Source organism: Rhinolophus sinicus, chromosome 1, assembly GCF_057876585.1.
Source record: "Rhinolophus sinicus isolate RSI-liver-muscle chromosome 1, RSI-T2T, whole genome shotgun sequence".
Classification (NCBI taxonomy): Eukaryota; Metazoa; Chordata; class Mammalia; order Chiroptera; family Rhinolophidae; genus Rhinolophus; species Rhinolophus sinicus.
The window spans coordinates 53,683,519-53,703,265 of record NC_142501.1 but is presented as its reverse complement, the minus strand read 5'-3'; the positions used below and the strand labels follow the sequence as shown (position 1 = coordinate 53,703,265).

General features: G+C 39.6%; 1 protein-coding gene across 3 annotated transcripts in view; it reads left to right on the top strand.

Annotated features, from left to right (window-relative positions):
* TFCP2 (transcription factor CP2) overlaps nt 1-19,747 on the top strand; it is a 39,173-nt gene that overhangs the window by 6,527 nt on the left and 12,899 nt on the right. For all 3 annotated transcript variants that reach the window (XR_012493977.2, XM_019724552.3, XM_019724551.3), the window contains exons 2-4: nt 14,568-14,719; nt 16,462-16,538; nt 17,421-17,526. Coding sequence is in view for 2 of the 3 variants with exons in the window: in XM_019724552.3 (XP_019580111.1) it covers nt 14,568-14,719; nt 16,462-16,538; nt 17,421-17,526 (335 nt within the window). In the remaining variant the exon portion in view is untranslated. The remainder of the gene's footprint in view (nt 1-14,567; nt 14,720-16,461; nt 16,539-17,420; nt 17,527-19,747) is intronic.

Sequence of the window (19,747 nt, the reverse complement as noted above, 5' to 3'; positions counted from 1 at the left end):
TGATATGCCAAAAACACTTATAAAAGTGCTATAGGAGTTCAGAACGTAGAAATGCTACTTCTACGTCCTGAAGGTGGTATCTGAAAGAAGAGTAAGATATGGCTCTGCAAAGATGGAGGAAGAAGATATTCCAGGCAGAAGGAATGTAGAATAATGGCATTGCTAGATTATGGAGTTTGTTCATCTTCGTACAAGATAATGCTTCTTGTTTTTCCTGATATACTTGGAGTTTAAGTGTTTTGGTTGTTCTGCATCCTGGCCAATACTTTATTTAGTCAGTGTTTTAATTTGTGTCAGTCTGTTGGGCGTGGATTTTATTGTGGTTTTAATTTTCATTATCCTGATTTCTTATGGGTCTGAGCACCTTCACATGTTTATTAGCCATTCGTGTTTATCCTGAGAAGTAAGTATCCAAGTGTGTTTTTTTTTCTTCATATTAATTTATGGGAATTTTAAATGTATTTTGTATACTCATCTTTTGTCAGTTATATGTGTAACTGGTATCATCTCCCAGTTTGTTGGCTCATCAATTCCCTTTATGTGTCTTTAGTTCCAAAATTCTTAATTTAGTGTATTTCTTTTTTCTTTTCTTTATGGTATATGATATTTATGTCTTGTCTAAAAATTCTTCCCTACTCTAAAGCCATAGAGTTATTCTCCTATATTGTCTTCTAAAAGTTATAGTTTTTTTTTATACTTAAGTCTTTATCCACTGAGAGTGAATTTTTTTAAAAAATTGATTTTTGTTGGTAAGCATCCAATTCCATTTTTTTCATATAGATATCCAATTTTCCCAACATTACCTCATGAGATTATTATGAAGTTTAAATGAGTTAACATATGCAAAATAATTAGGACAGTATCAGGCAAACTGTAAATGCTCAATAAATACTAGCTATTATTATTGCTACGATTTGAATTCTAGTAGTCTAACTCCAGAACTTGCCCCTTTAATTCCAGCGCTTTACTGAAATACAGATGAACTCAAGATATATTGTGGAGATAAAAATTCACAGGACTTGTTAATAGACATGAGGGTAAGGGAAAAGTATCAGTGTAGGATATTGCTAAGGGTACTAGATTGAGCATTTTAATGGATCGAGTTGCCATCCAATACAAGAGGGGGTGGGGGAGCTAGGCTGGGCAGATTTAGAGGAGGATGGAGAGTTCCCCTTTGGACCTGCCTGGTCCATGTGATATCCCTGAGACATCAAAGAGGCAATGTTAGGTAGCTATTTAAATATGCAAATCGGGAGTTCAAAGCAGAAGGCTGGATCTAGTAGATATGTTGGGGAGTCATCAGAATAAGGTGATATTTAAATGTATGGGAATTAATGAGATCATCTGGGAGTGTAGAAAGAGAAGAGCCAAAGTCAAGTCCTGACGTTTTATAGAGGAAGAGGGGTTGCCACAAGGGACTTGAGAAGATGCTGCTGGTAAGGTAAGAAGAAAAGCAGGAAAGGATATTCAGGAGGCCAGAGGCGAGAGTGGCAAATGCAGGAGTTTCAGCTTGTTGAATGTGGCTGAGAGTGGAAGTAAGATGATCCCTGAGAAGTGACCATTGAGTTTGCCTACGTGGAAGACATTGGTGATCATGGCAAGTACTTTTCATGGAGTGGTGGTGTGAAAGCCTCTCATGGTTTGAGGCATGAATCCGAGATGAGGAAACGTAGACTCTGTTTATATAGAGATTTCTAGTGAAGGTACAGAGAAATGCAGCAGTAGTTGAAGGGGGGCGTTATGGGAAGATTAAAAAAAAAATGATGGGAGCTACTCAAACATGATTGATTATATGGTAATGGGTAGAATCCAATAGAGGAGCTTGTTAGTACCTGCATTGAGACGAGGGGATACAGAATAGATGGAGTCCAAGTCTGGGTAAGGCTCAGCTTTCCTAGGAGGAGGAAGTTTGCCTTCTTTGTGTCGAGAGCAAAAGATAAGATGGTTTCAATGGTATGTAGGTTTGAAAGATGTTTAAAAATGTTGTATGAGAGGTTTAATTAGTTAAATTGTATGTGAAGAGGCAATTGCAAGTAACACAGAAACACTCAGGAGTTCTTCACAGGGGTTGTGATAGCCAGGTGCTCAATACAGATTTGATAATAAATTATAGCCGCATTTTTTGGACTATTCATCCACAAGTATAACCCACTCATATTTGCTGAGTAGCCTCATTATAAAGCTTCAGAGTTTCTAATGGGCATATTATTATTTTAATCATTTATTTAAATAATGTTTATTGAATACCTACTATGGCTAAGCCTTGTTGGTATGAGGGTGACAAATGAGGTCCTTGCACTGTTGGAGTTTGCATTCTCAGGGGAGGAGTAGATAGACAGACAGACAGACAAGGAAATTTCAGAAAGAAGTTCATGATGAATATATGTAGGATCTGCTTTAGGTAGAGTGACCGTGAATGTGTCTGTAGATAGGAGAATTTAGCAGAGACCTGAATGATGAAAAAGAAACAGCCAGGCAGAAATCTGGAAATTTAGCTTCTGGGGAGGGGAATCAACCATTGCAAAAGCTTTGAGTCCCTTTATTGAAATCAGTTAACGGATACTATCATTCTATTAGTGTGAATTGCACATATAGACACATGCAAATGTTGGTGTGCACCATCTTTAGAAATATGTTTGGAGCCTTGAATGGGAACTTTTGATTACTTTCCCCCCCTTAGGACTGTTTTGAACATGTGATGCTTTAGGCCAGGCATTGAGTGATAATAAAGAAGGATAAAACTTGGATAAAATTGATTTGTTTACTGTTTCTCCAATGCCTAAAATTGTGCCAGGCACATAAGTGCTCATAAGTGTTTATTGAATGAATGGAAGACTAAACCTGGATTTATATCTGCTGTTTACTAGCTGTGTAACCTTGGGCAAGTTATTCAACAGCTCAAATTACTTGAGCCTCAATTTCTTCAACTGGCAGATGAAGAGGGGGAGATAATTCCTCCTACCCCACAGCATGATTGTGTGGATTAAATGTGAATTTATGTGTAAAAAAAAAAATCAGTGGTAGTAGTTGATTTGGAGTGGAGGAGAGGAGAGCAAGGAGAAGGAACTACAGTTTGTCATCTGGAACTTTTAAAAAGGGAAAAGAGAAATAGGAAGTATAATAAGAGTGGAGACTGAAAAGCTAAACCTGGTCCAGTTTGGAAGGGTCTTGGGAGCCCGGTGGATTTTATCTAGATTTCATTGGGAAGCCCTTGAAGCATTGCAAACAGAGTAGTGACATTTTAAATTTACTTTTTTTTTTTTTTTTTTTAAGATTTTTTATTGGGGAAGGGGAACAGGACTTTATTGGGGAACAGTGTGTACTTTTTTTCAAGTCAAGTTGTTGTCCTTTCAGTCTTAGTTGTGGAGGGTGCCGTTCAGCTCCAGGTCTAGTTGCTGTTTCTAGTTGCAGGGGGCACAGCCCACCATCCCCTGTGGGAGTTGAACTGGCAACCCTGTGGTTGACAGGACGCACTCCAATCAACTGAGCCATCCGGAAGCTCAGCGGCAGCTCAGAGGCAGCTCAGCTCAAGGTGCCATGTTCAATCTTAGATGCAGGGGGCGGAACCCACCATCCCTTGCAGAGCCCACTGGGCCATGTGGGAATCGAACCGGCAGCCTTTGGAGTTAGGAGCACGGAGCTCTAACCGCCTGAGCCACCGGGCTGGCCCTAAATTTACATTTTTAAAGGTTACTCTGGAGATACAGAGAACAAACTGATGGTTGCTAGAGGGGAGGGACATTGGGGGGCTGGGTGAGAAAAGTGAAGGGATTAGGAAGTACAAATTGGTAGTAACAAAATAGTCATGGAGATGTGAAATACAGTAAGGGAAATATAGTTAACCATATTGTGGAAACTATGTATAGTGCCAAGTGGTTACTAGACTTATTGGGGGGCTCACTTCATAAATTATATAAATGCCTAACCACTACGCTGTACACCTGAAACTGATATGAAATAATATTGAATGTCTACTATGATTAAAAGTATATGTAGTCACAAAATGTAAAGTACAGCATAGGGAGTATAGTGAATAGTATTATAATAACCATGTACAGTGTCAGATGGGTAGTAGACTTGGTGGGGTTATCTTCATGAGGTGTGTACATTTCTAATCACTGTGTTGTTTTGTACACCTGAAACTAATAACAAAAAATAAATAAGAAAACAAAACAAACAAAAAAAGTTATTCTGGCTGCCAGTTAGAGGATATCGATAAAAAACTAGTTACCATTCCTGGGAAGGGTTGAAGCTCAGTGAACTGGGTATCTTCTGCTCTGCACATTCTAGAAATGTAAATTATCTATCTGCCTACTTATAAAAGAAAGGGAGTAAATAATAGTTCTGCTTTGATTGCATCGTCACGCCTAGTTGGGGACATCTCCGTGGACTATGTTGGCCATTTTGCAAGAAAGGGCTTTCATCAGAGGTGTGTTCTGAAGGAGCAGAATTTTTATAAGCCCTCCCACTGTGAGCATACAGGGGAAAGATTTAGCTAAAGCCTTTTTACCATTTCATAGGACTAGTGTTCTGGTACTTTTAGGATTTTCCCAAAAGTCATTATCAGTTGAAGCCTTAAAAAAAACAAAACAGAAAAATGCCCGTGACTGTCTTTCCACAGGGAGGAATTGGAACGATGGAGACTGTATGGCTTTGAAGCTAGGTTTGGTAGCGGGGATGCAATGGGCCAGGCAGAAGAACCCCAAAGTTGGTGAGTGATACTTCTTGCCAGTGAAGATGGAAAGCAGCTTACCTGCAAAAAAAGCAGAAAAAAAAAAAAAAAGAAAAAAAGCAGAAAGAAAAAAAAGAAGAAAAATGCACTGGCAGACATTTTGGACCTGGAAAGCAGCTTTGAGGCTCAGCATAGTACGGGCAGGACTAAGTGTGGTTTCCCTTAGTCACAGGAAAACAAAAACAGAACTTGTTGTTTTCCCAGTTAGATCATACTATGATGGTAGATACCAGATCTTTGAATACTGAAGTGGGTGTTCTACTTTCTATATCAAAATTGTCTGAGCGCCTGGACTATAATATGTAACCCGTGAATATCATTGCAGGTTGCCATTCATCACCTTGCCATAAACTGCAAAGGTCAGTGATTTCAGAAGTTTCATAAAAGAGCCTGGTACTAATGATGCCACAGGTGATGTTTTCCATTAGCAGTGTTTTAATTAGATTTGCAGGCTGGTGAGAGCTAATCCTGTAATGAAGGAAAAAAACTGAAAAGCCGGCCTATATCCGGCCAATATCCTGAGGCAGGGCTGTGCTGATTCAGATTTCTTTGATTAAACTTTTAATACCTCACAAACTCTCTGCAAGTATCTGACGTTGGTCAAATACTTTTCCGTTTCCAAAATACGAGTAAGTAAGGCTTGGAGACAAATTTGAAATGAGAAGTTTTTAGTGACTTTCTAAGCTTAAGGAAAGTAAAAAACACATTGCTTATAGAAGTAAATACGTGAATTGGCAAATAATTCAGCCGAGTAGAAATGAGGGAGATTCAAGGACTTGAGGGGGAAAGAAATTATTAATAGCTTCATTTTTTGATAAACTTGGAGACGTACCTAATGACAACTATTCAAACTTCTGGACTCTCATAACTGTGCTGAAGCATGGTTTATACCTAGAAACACCTCTTAAAGTGCTTCAAGAACATTAAGCCCATATTGAGATCTGGAAAAAAGTTCCGAAAACAGTATTCCTAAAGAAACTGTCAGATGACCAGTGTCATGCGGGGGACCCTGCTCGCTGCGCCATTTGTCGTGCGGGGAGGCCTGCAGGGTCTCTGCTCCCGCTCCCCACATAACGCAGGATATGGTGAGGCCAAAAAGGAACACCCACGGAGCCATAGGTAGGGGAGTCATACCACTATATTCTCGCTGGCGGCACTATACTCTCACTGGAGGCTGGATCCACACTGTCCGCAAACCGCCATCCACACTTGCCAGCCCAGCCGCCATCTTCTTGCTAGCCCCCATTCTTTTTTTTTCTCTTCTCTCTTTCTACTAGCGTAGCCACAGCAGTTATATTAGTGGCCAATGGCTCACTGGTTACAGCTGACGGCCAACTAGCCACAGCTGATGGCCATGCAATCACAGTTGGCCATTTACTACCTGAGCCAGCACCTGTCTATGTGAGGCCGAGAGCCTGGAAACTACTTTCTGGGGCTCTGCCCCCACAACCAGTATCTCTACCAGGAGCACCGTCAGCATAAAACCTAGATACGGTGTTTTTATCCAGGTTTGAAGTTGGAGGGGGGTAGAGTTAAGCTACTCAGAGCCGAGTTGTATGAAACACCTACTAGAAACATACTAGGCCTCTTTGAATCACATCATTTTTGCTATATATTTTTAAATAATTCACTGAGGCTTCCTTGAGTGTTAGTAATACTTAAGGACAATGAAGGGGAATGTAGGAAAACAAGTGTTTGTAGAATAATTTTGTATGATTTGTTGCTGTACAAAGATAAAAACTCAGATGACAGTGGTGCCGTGCTCTGTAAAGGGGTTTTATCTATAACTGCTGAACTAACTCCCTTACCGTTGGTGTTGTGTCAGGATGGCTCACCTCTGTAAAATCAGGTCTTGGTATAGAAAGGGGGTCACCACAGATGACATAGCGAAAGCAAACCCATTACCTTGGCTTATTAAGACACAACGCTAACTAATTAAGCTCACCAACCTTTCCCTCCCCGTTCTGATTTAATTGGCATGGGATATGGCCTGGAAGGGATTTTTTAAAGCTCCCCAGGTGATTCTTAACATGCAGCCACTGTTGAGAACCGCTGGTATTTACGGGCCTTCCATACAGACCTGACTCCTTTAATTTAGTAATGCAGTCTACAAGTGTGGCAGAAGGTGGCTTAAACTATTTTATTTCCAAATATTTTCTGTCTTAAAAAGCAGGATTTGGATTGCAACATTTAAGACAGTCTTCAGTACGAATATGTTGGCTATTAGATTTAGCAGCATTGTTTGCTGCTTTGCAATGGAGAGTGATGTACTATATGAGTTTAAAAATGAGAGAGCCAAAAGGGACCCAATAAGGATGAGTTGGAGGAAGCGTCCCTTTTCTATTTACTACCGGCTGTATACACGCTCTGTGCGAGTCTCTGTGAGTATTTAATTATCTATTGAAGTCGGTAATATCCCTGTTCTCAAGTAGCTGTATCACAGTCTGATGTGGAAGACTTGTCTTTTATTGCGTGAGTTTAAGGATTGTTTTTGAAACTTGTTTCAGTTCTGTAGACACACACACATATGTATGTGTGTACTGGGCCTTAATATAAAAATGACTTAATGTTAGTGGTATTCAAAGAAGTTTGAAAGCCACAGGACTGGAGAATGTGAGAAGGTGGAGGAAAAGAGGTGGTTGTTTGTCTTATCATTCCCTTAATGGGCCAGACTGACCATCATGCACATTTATTTTCTCTCCTTCTCTCACAGACTTTTAAAAAAATTTTATTGGGGAATATTGGGGAACAGTGTGTTTCTCCAGGGCCCATCAGCTCCAAGTCGTTGTCCTTCAATCTAGTTGCGGAGGGTGCAGCTCAGCTCCAAGTCCAGTCGCCATTTTCAATCTTTAGTTGCAGGGGGAGCAGCCCACCATCCCATGTGGGAATCGAACTGGCAACCTTGTTGAGAGCTCGCGCTCTAACCAACTGAGCCGTCCGGTCCCTGTCACATACTTTTTTGTTTGTCTTATACCTGGTTGCTTATTCTTTGGATCTGGCCATATTGTTCAAATTCTTTCCTGCTGTGTCTTTACCTGAAGAGTGAAAATATGTATGTTTTATTGGCAATGTAGTTTTTATGGCATCGACTTGCTCTTTTAAAAGGTAGTGTAAGTACAGCATAATTGTCATACTACATTCTGAGATGGTTATACGAGCTCTGTTGTTTATCCTTAAATACCACACAGTGGCTTTTGGAATGCATCCTTTTATTTTTTCTCTGTGTGAGGTTGGTTTCTCTCTTTTTTGGTAGAGCTATTCTAAGTAAGGATGATTTAATATCTTCCTTTACATATTCACCACTACTATTAAGTTTTGTTGTAAAGAATTATTTAGAAACATTGGAACAGGGGCCTATTTCTTTATCTTTTACTTAATAAACCACCCCTAACATGTCGTGGCTTCAGACAACAACGGCTCTTCACTTCTCAGGAGCCCATGCATTGATTGTGCAGATCTGCCTGATGTGGTGTCAGCTGAGGCCGCAGCCACCTGGACACCTGGCTGGAATACTCAGGATGGCTCACTCACGTGCCAGTGTTGGGCTCTCGGACACTGGGGTGGCTGGATTGATATCTGTCTCTGTCTCTCTTTCTCTTTCCATGTAGCCTCAGAGACCCTCCCTCTCCATGCTGCCACTCCATACATTCTCTCCAGAAGGGTAGCCAGACTTCTTGCCTGGCAGGTCAGGGTTCCCCAACACACAAAAGTGAAAGCTGGCAATCCTTAAAGCTTAGTCCCTAGGCCAGAACTGGCACATTGCTACTTCCTCCACACTGTCTTTGGCAAAGCAATTTACCAAACCATGTTCACCAGATGCGAGGTGGAAGGAGGGCCGCATACGGGGGTGAATACAGGAGATGCTGACCGTCAGGGGCCGTCCCTGGAGATGAGCTACCAGAGAGACATTTAGCAGCCTGGTTATGGAATCGCATGCAATGTTTCTGGTATAGAAAACGTAAGGCTACATTTGGATTCTCTAGATTTGATTTCATTTCTTCCCAAGCTGTGTTTCAGCATTTGTCCTATTACAGTTAGATAGGAACTGTCTACCAACTATTTAACTGTAAGTTACGCATAAATGAAAAAGAACTCAGTAAATTACAAATTGGTTAGGGAGAAGTTAATATAGAATGGGGAGTAGAGGATGTCATAAAGTTTGTGTTAAAAAATTAGTAAGAACTACAGAGATGTACTATTTATTGACTACTGCTGAAACCTGGAAGACCAAGGGAAAGAAAAAAAAAGGAAAGACGGAAAATCAAATAATTTTATTTTTAAAAATTGGTATGTGGTTTTTAGTACTTAGTATAAGAGTGTCTGGCACTGATAGGTACTCAATGAATATTTGAATGAATGATTGAAGTGTTCGTTTTAAAAAGGGAGTTATCAATACCACACTAAACTTGTATTCCACTTACTACTACCGCGTTTCCCCGAAAATAAGATGTAGCTGGACCATCAGCTCTAATGTGTCTTTTGGGGCAAAAATTAATATAAGACCTGGTCTGATATTATATATGTTAAAATAAGACCGGGTCTTATATTAATTTTTGCTCCAAAAGATGCGTTAGAGCTGATGGTCCAGCTCTGTCTTATTTTTGGGGAAACACGGTAGCTACCATTGTTTCCCCGAAAATAAGACTTAACTGGACAATAAGCCCTAGCATGATTCTTCAGGGTGATATCCCCTGAACATAAGCCCTAATGCGTCTTTGGGAGCAAAAATTAATATAAGAGCTGGTCTTATTTTCGGGGAAGCACGGTAGTTCATACATAGTTTAGAAGAGTGTATTCTGAGAACACAGTTCATTAGAATCACCTTGCCCAACTGGATAAGATGTACATTCTCTAAAAATTAAAAACATTTTTATGTCTTGGCTTTAATCAAGAATATCATTTTTATTTTGAATTTCATATTAATACTGCAGTTGTTTCCTTAGAAATTTATAATATTGCCACAGGTTCCCTATGTCTGTTTCCATGAATTTCTGCAGAACTTTTTTCACCAGGATAATAAAAATAGCAGTTCCAAATGGCAAAGACACAGAAAAAAATGTGTAACATCTTTTCAAGGTGCCAAATTCACTGTAATTGGAGGACTACAGTATACTATTAAAATGTTATTTTCAATGCATAGTAAAAAAAAAATTCTGATTGAAAGTGAAAAAAAGAATATCATTTTAGGAATTGTCTGTGTTAGAAAATGCTACACTGATGAGTCTTTTGGACTTGGTATATAGAAGGTTTAGCATGCCTAGATGTTATCTGTGCCTTTATTATGATTTGTCTTATATTTGTCGTGGCAAATACACAAAGGTAGAAATGAAATTTAAAAAGCGTATATAGAGAGACAGATTTATAAGCCAGTTGGTCTAACCCCAGTATATAGGCTTTTATAGCTATCATTTGGCTGCTGCTTTCTATAGCAGATGCTATAGTACATACTTTGGACTAAAATAGCGGTGAACTAGTGATATTTCCTGTCTGCTGGAGGGTACTATATACCAAATAGTATTTTCTAATAATACGTCAGATCCCTTAGGCCTATCCCAGTGCAGCTTGTAAAACTTTAACAGACTCAAAACATTTAGGTCCTTTTATAATAATAATATCATAGAATCGATTTGGAGGATATTTTGAAGAGGCCAACTCTTTCAACCCTGAACTTGTAGTTGAATCTGTAGAGTAGACCTAACAAGCCTTTGCTTCAGACAGACAGCCTCATTTCCTTCACTTTTCAAATGACATGACATTGGGTCGCCTCACTTATTCTCATCTCTTTCCTTAGATTTTTAAAGTCCTCTTTCTAAAGTTCCACATTCAGAAAACTAAGCACAAAATTCAAGTGTAAGTCTGATTTGCATAGACAAGAATGTCATTTCCTTCGCTTTGTTTTTAATGAAACCTTATATCAGCGGTTTTGGCAGACACATCGCAGTTTATCTCATTGAAATAGATTTTTTTAAATCCGTAGTCTTTCTCACATATAGTGAGCCGTTTTGTTGTTTTTAGTTCTTAAGTGCATGACTTTACATGTATCCTTATTAGGTCTTATCCTGTTAGATTTAGCTTCCTGTTCTAGCCAGTTAGAATTACTTTAAAAGTTGATTCTATCCTATAGGATATTTGCTTTCCCATCCCAGATTCCTGTTATTGGCATATTTGATCATCCTCCTCTTCAGTGCCCTCATCCAAATTGTTTATTTATAAAAATATGTTGCGGACGATGAGTTTCTCTGGGGTCCTGTTGCATACCACTAAACCTTCTAAACTTACCTGTTCTCTACGTACAGTTGTCTAGTTATCTGTAAAGCCACTTCACTATTGTAAAATTCATGTATTTCACCTTGAACAAGGATGTCAAGAGAAACTTTATTTTGTGCGCTACTGAAATTTAGAAATATTTATGCTTACATCATTCACTGGTCAAATCATGTGAAAAAAGGAAAACGAGTTAGTTTGATTATGGCTCTTAGTGACTTCTGAAGTCCTGCCTAAATACTCGTAAACTATTCTTTTTTTTTTTACTCTCCCGCCACTCTTTGTTTTTGATGTCATATTTTATATGTTTTTGTTTTGTGTGTCCCTTGATCATTTATTGTAGTTATAGTTAATTTTGCTACTGTTGTCTTTTAACCTTTATATTTTTTAAGTGGTTGATTCACTGTGATTAGTGTATATTTGCCTTTATCAGTGAGATTTTGTTTTCTTTCTTGTATTTTCTTATTTCTGGTTGTGGCCTTTTCTGCATAAAGACATTGTGTGAGAGTCTAGGAATCACACCTCTGTGTTCCTTGTCCGTCTTCCTGCTTGTCGGGCTTGGGTGCTTTCTTTTGAGGCTCCCACCACTTCCTCCTGTCTGATCAGTTTCTTCTTCCTGGTCAAATTAGGTTCTGAATATAATTCTGCTCATTTCTTCTGCCTTCTGGGTGATAGAATAATTAGCAAGGCGACATTTTTAGTATATATGCTGTTTTTCAGTTGAATGAGATTTTTCACTAGATGTTCAAGGTGCAGGAATCTTTTATCACTTTGTGACAGAGGGCCCCTACCAAGAAAGTAAGATAATTTCACCATTGCTCGGTAATCGGGACATCTCACTGGCTTCATTTCAAAACTCACAGGGCTCTCTCTCTCCTTACCAGGTGTCCTCCCAGGTCCACAAATCCAAGCGAATCAGTTATTTACTGGATATTTTCCTTTGAAGCTGACATCAGAGTAGGGTGTAATCTTTTCAGTGCTTGCTCTTTTTTGCTGTAACCAACATAGGGATATTGGCATGTTTTTTCTGTTTTATTTTTTTTTAAAGATTTTATTGGGGAAGGGGAACAGGACTTTACTGGGGAACACTGTGTACTTCCAGGACTAATTTTTTCCAAGTCAAGTTGTTATCCTTTCAATCTTAGTTGTGGAGGGTGCTGTTCATCTTCAAGTTGTTGTCCTTTCAGTCTTAGTTGTGGAGGGCGCAGCTCAGCTCCAGGTCCAGTTGCCGTTTTCTAGTTGCCGTTTTCTAGTTGCAGGGGGCAAAGCCCACCATCCCTTGCGGGACTCGAGGAATCGAACTGGCAACCTTGTGGTTGAGAGCCCACTGGCCCATGTGGGAATCGAACCAGCAGCCTTCGGAGTTAGGAGCACGGAGCTCTAACCGCCTGAACCACCGGGCCGGCCCTTGGCATGTTTTTTAAATGTTTTATTGTCATCATGCTGGAGTCTAAATTAGGGTTATATATAGGGACGTTAGGAGTTCATGACATCTTACCGTCCCAAGTTAGCGAGTTTCTAATTTCCTTTCATGCTATGGACACCTGTTTAATTGCCTCTCTTACTCAAGATAGAGCTCATCAAACCTCTCTCTTTCTATGCTCTAGGCTCTTTCTAGAAGAGGGCATTCAACAGCTGGTAGGCCTGAGGGAGAAGGTTAAACTATAGTTGTAAATTAGTAGACTATTCAGAGGCTGCCTTATCTCAAAAGGGTAATTTATACCTCAGGACAGGACCACGAAGCAGCTCTTCAGGGAATCTCAGTTACATACAGGAAAGATCACTCCTGATATTGCTTCTGTTCCTCTGTTACTTCCACTCAAATGCTCTCTGCTGTGCCTCTACTCTCAGGTGTGGATTTCTACTTAGCGATGCATATTTTTAACATACGCTCAGCTTATTTTTTTAACAGGTAAGATTTTTGTATCCTTATATTTGATCAGAGATACTGTGAGATGTTGCAAATTCCAAAATGACCGCAAGGTATTAGGGCTGAGTATTTGGGAGAATGCAAACAAATAAACAACAATGTAAATCATACCAACACATATTTACTAAGCACGTACAAGAGAAGTTATTCCTTCAATAGCTTATGTTTCATTGGAATGAATTAAACGCATGAAGCAATCAGAGAATATAAAATACCAAATCATGGATTGGTAGCAACTACTTAGAATCTACCAAAGTGGGTTTTCCTGATCTGCGCTCAGCTTACCTCGGAGAAGGAGCAGACTTCTGTATTTCCAAAATTGTTTCTTGCTGAATTTGTTATTGTTTTGGTAAAAGCAGAGGCTTGAAACTGTAGTTACCAGTGACCTTTAACCTTCACCTCTAGGAATGTGAAACTGAATGGTATTTTTATTCCCACAACAGAGTAAAGAAAATGCAGTGACCCAGGAACATGAGTAATTCAGATATATTTGAGGTTTTTAGATCTTAAAATCTCTGACGAGAAAATACAGTCTTGTGTATTTGGTTTGGCTGTACTATTTTGAGTAAATTTTAGGGTAACTTTAGAGTCAATTTTTGAACTCCAGCCTGAAATGACAGTCTTGCATAGTCATGACTGGTTAGGTGTAATGCCACCTTACATTGAGACGACTAGGAACTGTTGCTATATATTAACCTTGCTAGGCACTGACATTTGAGAAGGAAAAAAACACCCTGCATTCCTAAAGGTTGAGCTGTTGCTATGTTGCAAAAGCCTATTTGCCTTGATTCCTGGTAATCTTCACTAATCTTTCAAGGAATCATCAGATGTGATGTACTTAAGAAGGGTATGGCAACAAAGTCTCCCAAAGATTTGACATCTTTTATGACACTGTCATAAAAGTTATGTGAATGCCCTGGAGTGCTCCCTCCCCCCCCCCCCTTCTCTCACTGTCACTCACTCAAAATGTCTGATAATTGAGATGGCTGCTAAGTGACTAATGGGTGGGTAGTAGCATCTACAGCATGGAGACGCTGGACAAAGGGATGATTCATGTCCTGGATGGGACACAGCAGGACAGCTCGAGATTTCATCACCCAGAATGGTGTGCAACTTAAAACTTGCGAGTTGTTTATTTCTGGAATTTTACATGTAATATTTTTAGATTGTGGGTTATTGAAACCATGTCAGAACCGTGGACGAGGGAGGCCTGCTCTGCGCACACGCTGCAGTTGGTGCCTTACTGAGAACAGACACATTACAGAGTGTCCTAAAGGGAGATTTTTGGAATGCCACGTACGATTTTCAGAGCCCTTTTAGGAACACCGGTCTGTGTTTCCTAGAACTGCTCTCTTCTGACATTTAGGTGGTCTTAGCAGTGAAAACCTGTCATTGGTCACATTGTTGTGGTCAGGGAGCTGTCGCAGCAAGTGATCGAACTGAATGGTTGGAAAGAAACTCCACCAAAGTCAGTAAACATGTATGGTTTTCCAAAGCAAATGGCAATTAAATTGTCTCAACAATAAAGATACTTTATACTCTGGTTTCTCTTCAGATCGTATAAATCTTTCGCCTTTTACAATACAGCTACTTTCATATCATTGTCATATGTTGACAAAAGTGTTTTTTTTTTTCTTTCAGTGATGTCCTCGCATTACCCATTTTTAAGCAAGAAGAGTCAAGTTTGCCTCCTGATAATGAGAATAAAATCCTACCTTTTCAATATGTGCTTTGCGCTGCCACTTCTCCAGCAGTGAAACTCCACGATGAAACCCTGACATATCTCAATCAAGGTTAGATGCGTCCTTATTAGTTAGTATTGTTACAGACTTGCTGGATTCATGGTATTTAATTAGGTACACTTTGTAAAAAATACTTCTTTCTAGTGTAACCTCTCAAAGTTAAAGGCTTACGTCAGAGATTTGAGTTTTAATGTCATATTTGATATATGTTACTGGCTTCTTTTGTCTACCTGCCCATTTTTAGTTCCCATCTCCCTCTTTTTTCTAATCCATGTTCCCCATTGGTTACTGTCTGAGAAGTATTACCCTACCCAGCATTACCATTTACTAGTTGTATAGCCTTGGACAAGTTGCTTAAACTCTTTACATTTCAATTTCCTTATCTGTAAAAATGGGATTGGTAATACCTTAGAGAGTTGTATCAATTACATGATACATGATACAATGTATGATATAATGTACAATATAATGTATAATATCATTGTATAATGTATAATATCATACATTACATGATATAATTTATGAAAACACTTAGCACTATGCCGAGCATATAGTAAAGGATTATAGTTGTTGTTACAAATACTGATAACATTGTACTATTGTCTAGTCAACCAACTGAATTTTGTTTTATTTTTTCCTGCCTCTAAGAAAGCTCCTGCATTTAACAACTATCTGCCATACACCCCTAAGCAACATATTGTGGGGGCTACAAACTTGCATAAGATTCTATCTCTACTTTTCTAAGATGAAGGGGGTTTTTACAGAGTTTTACTCTAGCCTTAAGTGATTTGAAAACCTTTTTCTACAATGTGTCACCTCTAGTTCTGCTGGCAATATAGCAGTAATGACGATGACAGCTAACATACATTAAGTGCCAGGCATTGTTTTATGAGCTTTATATGTATTAAGGCATTTAATCCTATCAACAACTCTATGAGATGGATTACTAAATATTATTCCCGTTTTTATAGATGAGGTGACTGAGGCAAAGATTAAGAAACTTGCAAAGGTCACACAATGGAAGAAGCAGGTTTTGAACTCAGGGAGTAGTTTGGCTTCCAGCTACATTGAACTCCTGAGAAAAGGGACCAGCACAAAATCTAACATCCTGCATAAAATCTAACATCGCTTTTCATGCAAAGCTCCAGAAAGGTTGCTAAAATGCCATTTTGGGGGAGGGTAGGGGAGTGTGGAGAAAGAGGAATCTTGAATCATTCAGTAATTCCAATTCTGTCCAAAAGAGGGATACTCCTCATGGTATTTCAAGGGCATTGGTGTACCACATCTGTGCCTGGACCATTCTCTAGATGCCCCAACGCCGAGCTGATTCTAAACACGTGGGTCCACCCCTGGGTCCCTTAGTCTGCCTGCAGGTAAACCATTAGGGGAGAGGGAAGCACGCCACACCCTGCGGTGTCATGGGACTGAGGGGGTTCTTGTTCATCTTTACAGCACACAGGCACCAGCTCCCTCCCGTGTGCCCTGGGTCCACCGCATACCCGCCCCTTCTTGCAGCCCAGATCCACCAGCTGGAGAGTCTGGACTGGTGCCTGACAGTTCTTTCCTCCAACCCCTGGGACTCACACCCTTCAGCCCTCATGCCCCTCAGCTTATCCGACAAAGTGAGGTGGCCCCATACTTACTGTCATCAGAGAACACCGCTCTCCTAAAATTCAACTCACTGCCACCACAACGAACCACGCGAAACTCACCTCCCAGCGGAATTTTATTCTTTCTGAATTTTGCAAAATTAATTTATGATGAATGTAATACGTAGTTACTTTGTCTTCTAGGACAGTCTTATGAAATTCGAATGCTAGACAATAGGAAACTTGGAGAACTTCCAGAAATTAATGGCAAGTTGGTGAAGGTAAAAGAAAATGAGTAAATGATTCCTCTGCACATCCTTTTACTGACCCTTTGTCATATTGTTTTGCTTCCATAAGGGCTTGGTGCTATCTCTTCTCTGCTACAATTTGCTAGCAGAGTGGTGAACTCTGGTGTGAATTCTTTGAGGTCAGAGGGAGTCCCCCTACTCACATGGATTTTTCAGAGTTGCAGACACAGAAGGCTTACTACTGCAGCCCAGGGGAGTCTCCTGGCTCCGTGAAGTTCTTTTTGAGTGGAATCCAGTACCCTCCTTGAGATCTTTAGAGAAGCTCCTGTGTCTCTTTGGATACTTGGTCTGGTAGCAAGGAAAACAGAAGCTACTATTGAAAAATAGTGGTTCCTTTAGTCTAGGCTGACATTTGGGACAGAGGAGTTTGCCCAGCAGCTATAAAAGGTGGTAAGAAGGATATTAATAGGCACCTCCACAAAGTAAGAGTAACAAAAGGAAAATTGATGCAAACAGCCCCTACCTCCCCTCAGTGTTTACAGTGTGTATGGTGGGTTAGCAAGCAGGGGACTTGATGAGTTTTTCATATGCATCTGAAGAGCCAAGCTGAATATTACCTGGTAACAATAGAGGCACACAGAAATGCTTCCCATAGGGGTGCTTTATACCTAATTACCATCAGGACTGATGTTTAAACCAAGTTTTAAATATGGTACCAGTTAACTATAAAGATTATACGTGAGCAATTATAAACTTAAATGTGAAATAGTTTGGTATGGTATGAGTTTTAGAGTAAAACAGGTCTTAAAAATAATTTTAGGTTGTGTCTAGAAACTGCAGGTGACTCCTGCAAATTTTTCTTTGTGGGATTTTTAAGGGACCGTATTTTCATTTGATTTTGTTGCTTCCTTTTAGAGTATATTCCGTGTAGTGTTCCACGACAGGCGACTACAATACACTGAACACCAGCAGCTGGAGGGCTGGAGGTGGAACCGACCTGGAGATAGAATTCTTGACATAGGTGAGTTAAGAGACTCTGTTGCCCAGGAAAAGCATATAACTATGGTCTGAGAACTGGTTTTCTGTACTTGATGTTTACTGTGATTCAGAATACTTCATGGGCTCAATTAGCATGAACTTGGACATGGTTATTGACTTAGCCTAAAAAATTACTGTATGATGATACCAAAATTAAATTTGGAAGTGTAGACAGTTCAGTTCCATAACAGTTGCATCCATTACTTCAGGGTGGTTTTGTGTTTTATTTTTTTAATTTAGTTGTAGTAAAATACGCATAACATAAAGTTTGTCATTTTAACCATTTTTAATAAGTGAAGTTATCTAGTATTTGCCTTTTTGTGATTGGCTTATTTCTCTCCGCATAATCCTCAAGTTTCATCCATGTAGTGTCATAATTTCCTTTTTTTTTAAAAATAAATTTTATTGGGGAATATTGGGGGACAGTGTGTTTCTCCAGGGCCCATCAGCTCCAAGTCATTGTCCTTCAATCTAGTTGTGGAGGGCGCAGCTCAGCTTCAAGCCCAGTCGCTGTTTCCAATCTTTAGTTGCAGGGGGCGCAGCCCACCATCCCATGCAGGAATTGAACTGGCAACCTTGTTGTTGAGAGCCCGCACTCTAACCAACTGAGCTATCCGGAGGCCTCTCTGGAAGCTCAGACGGCAGTTCATTGTCTTCAATCTAGTTGTGGAGGGTGCAGCTCACTGGCCCATGTAGGAATTGGACCAGCAACCCTGTTGTTCAGGGCTCTCACTCTAACCAGCTGAGCCATCCGGCCGCCCTGAATTTCCTTTCTTTTTATGGCTGAATAATATTCCATGTGTATAGATGCCACGTGTTATTTATCTATTCATCCCTCAGTAGACAATTGGGTTGATTCTACCTTTTGGCTATTGTGAATAATACTAGTATGACTGTGGGTATACAAATACTTATTTCAGTCTCTGCTTTGAATTCTTTTGGGTACATAACCAGAAGTGGAATTGCCGGATTATATGATAATCCTGTTTTTAATTTTTTGAGGAACCACCATACTGTTTTATACAGCAGCTGCACATTTTACGTTCTCATTAGAATTGCACAGGGCTCTAATTACTCTATCTCCTTGCCAATACTTGTCCTTCCTTCCTTCCTTCCTTTCTTCCTTCTTCCTCTTCTTCCTCTCTCTCCCCCTCTCCCCCTCTCCCCCTCTCCCCCTCTCCCCCTCTCCGTCTCTCCGTCTCTCTGTCTCATAGTCTCCATCCTAATGGGTGTGAAGTAGTATCTCACTGTGGTTTTGATTTCCATTTCTCTAATGATTAGTGATGTCAGGCATCCCTTCATATTCACTGTTTGTATATCTTTGGAGAAATGTGTGTTCAAGTGCTTTGCCCATTTTTGAATCTGGTTGTTTTGTTGTTGAGTTGTAGACGTTTTTTATGTATTCTGGATGTTAACCCCATATCAGATATATGATTTGCAATATTTTCTCCCCTTCTGTGTGGGTTGTATTTTCATTGTGTTGATAGTATAGTGTCATTTGATGGACAAAAGTTTTAAATTTTGATGTAGTCCAGTATATCTGTTTTTTAAATTTCCTGTGCTTTGTTTTCATATCTAAGAAATCATTGCAAAATCCAATGTTATTAGGCTTTTTCTGGTATGTTTTCTAAGAATTTTATAGTTTTAGGTCTTAAGTGTTTAGTTAATTTTTGTATATGGTATAAAGTAAGGGTCCAACTTCATTCCTTGCATGTGGATATCTAATTATCCCAACACCATGTGTTGAAAAGACTTGGTGAATAATCTCGGTACCCTTGTCTAAAATCATTTTACCATTTGTGTGTGGGTTCTGGGCTTCCTGTTGCGTTTGTCCCTCTTTATGCCATCCCACAGTGTTTTGATAACTAACTTTGTAATAAGTTTTGAAATCAGGAAGTATGAGACCTCCAACTTTATTATTTTTCAAGATTGTTGTGGCTATTCAGGATCTGATATTTTGTTTGGAGTAGTATGTAAAGGGGGCCAGGTTTTCCTCCTAAATACTGCAAATTCTTTTATTTTATTAATCCCTGAGAGCTAGGTTAGTGGTTTGTTTTACCTCAAGGAAGAGACCTGGGATTAGAATCTATGTCTCTTGGTTTGCAGTTCAGGTTTTCCGACTTTGCTAAACAGAGTAGAATTTTTTTTTTTTTTATATCGTGGGACATAAAGGTAGGATCTTTACAAACACACATACAGTCTCT